Consider the following 4,187-nt stretch of genomic DNA (forward strand, 5'->3'; position numbering starts at 1 on the left):
GACAAGCTCTTTGCTGTACCCACCCTGCATGGCTGGAAGCTCTGAAAGCTGTTAAATCAGTCCAGTTTCTTATTGACTCTGTTACAAGTTATTTCTGTTTTGTAACGGATATGTAGGAAACAAGTTCTTCCTACCTGATCATTTGTGGTGAAAACAGGAGTGTGGGCAGTGGAGATTCCAACTGGCACACACCTGCCAGCCCACATTCTTGGTTTGTGCTCCAAGAAGCATGTCTCCATTCTTGTATGCAGGTTCCTAAGTACCGTTGGGGAAACTGTGCTCTGGCTACCTAGAATTCATCATCTTATTTTCAAAGGGTGAAGAGTAGACTGTCTTCACACCTATCTCTAGGCTTCCTTCCTGTGGGCTGCTATAACATGGGCCATTTTATGGACAGGACGTACACAAAACTGATCCATTCCAAACAAGTGCTGGTTTGGCTAGTTCTTGGCATCCTAGCCTACAGTTAACTGTAGATCTCAGGAAAGCAAACTATAGTAACAGAGATTTCTTTACTTGAAGCCAGGTTCCTCACTGTGATTTTGTCAGCTGTATGACTGGTTTAAGACTGGAATTGCTGTGGAATTGTTTCTAGTGGTTTTCTGTTAATCTTTTGCTGATTTTTACTTACAAAATATTAATAGAACCTCTTTTCCTATTCCTTTTGCTGTCGAGGAGACTTGAATACTATTAGCTCTTTGTTTTACAGAAGGTAAGTTCTGTCAGTTGCAAAAACTTGCTTTATTTTTTCCTTCTGAGAAGCTAGAAGCTACTTTTTCCAGTAGATCACCTAGAAAAGTATGAGCTACAAAAAGTAGCAGGCCACCTAGGAGGAATGTTAACAAGCATAGTTGAAAGCAGCCAAGGGTGGGATAGGAGGTAGGGCAAGTATGATCAACAGGCAAGCTTGCTGGCTTTCACTAGGATTAATTGCATAGTTAATTTTGGAGTTCTTTGTCACACTGAAATATTTTACTGTTGTCTTGAGTCTATTGCATACTGATTACAAGAGTGAGCATTCTCAGGTGAAATTGTCCAGTAACAGGGTAGCATTTAAAAATGCCCCAGTTGAACTGCAAATTCCTGTGGTAAGATCACATTCCCATTTTTGTGTCTGTGTACTGCACCTTGCATAATAGTTGCTTCTACAAGGCCTCCTCTAGTCTTGAATAGGTAACGTCTCAGAGGCTTAAAGGAGAGACTGGACTGGACCGTTTAACAAGAAACTGGATGTGGCATTTAGTGCTTTGGTCTAGTTGACATGGTGGTGTTAAGTCATAGTTTGGACTTGATGATCTCAGAGGTCTTTTTCGATCTCGTTGATTCTGCAATTCTGTACCATAGAGATTTTGGATATAATTTGTCGTTTTTGAAGTGGGCTAGGCAGCAATCCTATGGATTCATCCAGTATTGACTCTATGCAAAGGGAGATGAATAGGTGAAGGAACAGATTATCTTGTTTTACAGGTCGTATGATAATGTGAGCAAGAGTTTGCTTTCACCTAGAGGCGATGGTGGGGAAGGTGGTACATTTATAAGAGGAATGAGTCTCCTGCAAGGATCATGTACTTGAGCACAGATAAGGCAAATTTGGGATAAATTTGACTGCAGCTTTCACAGGTCGTGTTGCAAAATGTACACTTCAGTCCAATGACAATGAAACATATCTCTCTAAATTAAGACACATTCAAGTCTTGATTTTGTGTTTTTACAGCAGTTGTAAGAGCAATTGGAGTGTTTTTCTGCACATGTCATATAATACAAAACCCACAGTTAATTTCTGCATATCAGAAGTGAAAGCTGCTCCTCCATGAAATGCCAGAGTAACAATGCAGCTTAATTTCAGAAATGCTGAGTCCTGTGAAATAAATAATTTGTACCAGGTAGTCCTATGCAGCAAACCTGTTAAGTTTACAGAAAAAGGAGTTCTGTGCTTCAGCACAAATGTACCTTTTTGGATATGGTTCATGTGGGTTCATGATGATGCCAGGTAGCAATGCCAAGAGCTCTTACCACTCTCTTAAGGGACATGTAAGAACTGGAACTAGGGTGATTGACTTCAGTTTAGAAAAACTTCCCTAGCTTGCTTACCTAAATCAAACATTCATATGTTTGGGACTTTCCATACTAAAACAATTTTGATGTTCAATATAAACAAGAATAAAATGATCAAAGGTGTTCTTGCAATTGAAAGAAGCAGCAGCTGTTGTGAAGTTGTGTTGAGTGGATTTTTCTTCCTGCCCCAAGCCTTAGAAAATGTTTTAATGTGCTTCATGAATTGCTAATGTTCATGGCCCAGCAACAGAAGTTAAATTGTTACCTGCAGCATCTTATGACAAAACACTGGCCTCCTCTCAGCTATAAACTGATGAATTATAGAAGGTATATTTATCCCTAGCAGATTATCAGATAAATATATATAGCTTGAATGGGGTTTCTTTATTTGTTGTATCTGTTAATTTTCTGATATTCTGGTTTTCCATGTGCTCTTCCTTTGTGTTCTGTGTTCTAGCAAGCAGAGATGAGCTCCAATCAAGAAAAGTAAAACTGGACTATGATGAAGTTGGTACATGTCAAAAAGATGCCATTAATGTGTGGGATAAGAAGTTACTAAACTGCAGAGCCAAAATCCGATGTGACATGGAAGATATTCATTCCACTTTAAAAGAAGGTATTTATGTAGGAGTAATAAATTATGTAATAATTCAGTGTAATCTGGCTGTGATACAGAAGAGAAGTTTAGAATGCTACCAAAGAAAATTGTGGTAGATATAAGGCAGTTCCCATAATGACCTGCAGAAGACTGCCAACAAATGACTTACCTTGATGCCCTATCTTCTGCTGCTGGGTTGCAGTTCAGAGTTGGGAAGAAGTTTCTAACTTATGTTCTTGATAAATAATTGTTAGCCTGGAAAGTACTAGCAGAGTTGACTATTTTGACTTTCAAAGATTGGTTTACAGAGTCAGATATCAAAGGGAGATACATGTGAAAGTCCAAAAGGAGTATTTTAATTTAGTTTATGCTTTCACAGGAGCTTGGCCAGCTTGAGAGAAATACTGCCTGTCAGTATGAGTGGTTCCATGTTTGGTATGCAGCATTAATGCTTTAAAGTTTGAACTAAGCCTTTTATTATCTGTACATCTTTCTCCAAGTCTATGGGCTGATATGAGCAGCCGTTTGGGAAGGGGAAGTGGAGGTGAACTTCCTTGTGTTTTATACTCGTGAATGTAGTTCAACCTTTCTAAACAGGCCAGACTACATTCTGTGTGTACTCGTGCATCTTCTCCTGCTGGAAGCTAACAGCTCAGAAGTGGCAAAACAAGTGATGTCTGTACCTCAGTTGCCCAGGGTACTACTCAGTGTAATTGCTGTTAAGTTTGTAGTTAATATTTAGTTCATGGGTCTGAACTGTGGCTATTGAGTGAACGCACTGCAGAGTGGACAACTTCTGAAGTTGACTCTTTGTAAGGGATCCTCCAGAGTGGTTTGGCCAAGATTATGACAAAGCAAATTCTTGTGTTGTGGCACTAAAAATATCCCGCTGCTTAGGCCTCATGCTTTTTGACTGACCTGCAGGTGTACCGAAAAGTCGTCGGGGAGAAATTTGGCAGTTCTTGGCTGTGCAGCATCGAGTCAGACACAGACTTCCAAACAAGCAGCAGCCTCCTGACATCTCTTACAAAGAACTTCTGAAACAACTGACTGCTCAACAGCACGCCATCCTTGTAGATCTAGGTATGTCTGGTTTTTTCTCATGTGTTTTGTGGGTCTTTGAAGGAAAACACTCCGGTCTTAATAGAAGGTGTTGCTGGAGACAGATGCTGCTGTATCCGCACCTCTTTCTGTGTCATCAGGATACATTCTGTGTATGCCACTTAGTATTCTCAAAGCAGATGATTGCTTAGGTCATGCTATTTGTATTTATGCTCTTCTACATCTGTCTCAAATGAGAAATCAAGCAAGTTCTGCAAGTTCTCTGCAGACAAGTATATTTATTATATGAGCTCAATGGATACAGTCTAAAATCAGTGGTAAATACAGATTGATCTCACGGCAACTTGCATATAAGAAAGCAAAGAGAAATGGTCTATGAGAGGAGAAGTGGTGGTGGTCAGATGGATTGGTTCGTTTTTTTCTGAAGAATTGGATATCAACTGCTCTTTTCTTTTTACATCAGGAAGGACGT

The 4,187-nt window shown here is 39.8% G+C and overlaps 1 protein-coding gene across 1 annotated transcript in view; it reads left to right on the top strand.

The window, feature by feature from the left end:
• The window catches only part of TBC1D4 (TBC1 domain family, member 4), a gene marked incomplete at its 3' end in the record, with an annotated part of 38,547 nt that overhangs the window by 34,132 nt on the left and 228 nt on the right, over window positions 1-4,187 (top strand). The window contains exons 15-17 of the mRNA XM_009081093.1: window positions 2,513-2,671; window positions 3,578-3,736; window positions 4,183-4,187. The exon at window positions 4,183-4,187 is cut by the window's right edge and continues 228 nt beyond it. Of these exons, the coding sequence (XP_009079341.1) occupies window positions 2,513-2,671; window positions 3,578-3,736; window positions 4,183-4,187 (323 nt within the window). The remainder of the gene's footprint in view (window positions 1-2,512; window positions 2,672-3,577; window positions 3,737-4,182) is intronic.

Source organism: Acanthisitta chloris, unplaced genomic scaffold, assembly GCF_000695815.1.
Source record: "Acanthisitta chloris isolate BGI_N310 unplaced genomic scaffold, ASM69581v1 scaffold7078, whole genome shotgun sequence".
Lineage (NCBI taxonomy): Eukaryota > Metazoa > Chordata > Aves > Passeriformes > Acanthisittidae > Acanthisitta > Acanthisitta chloris.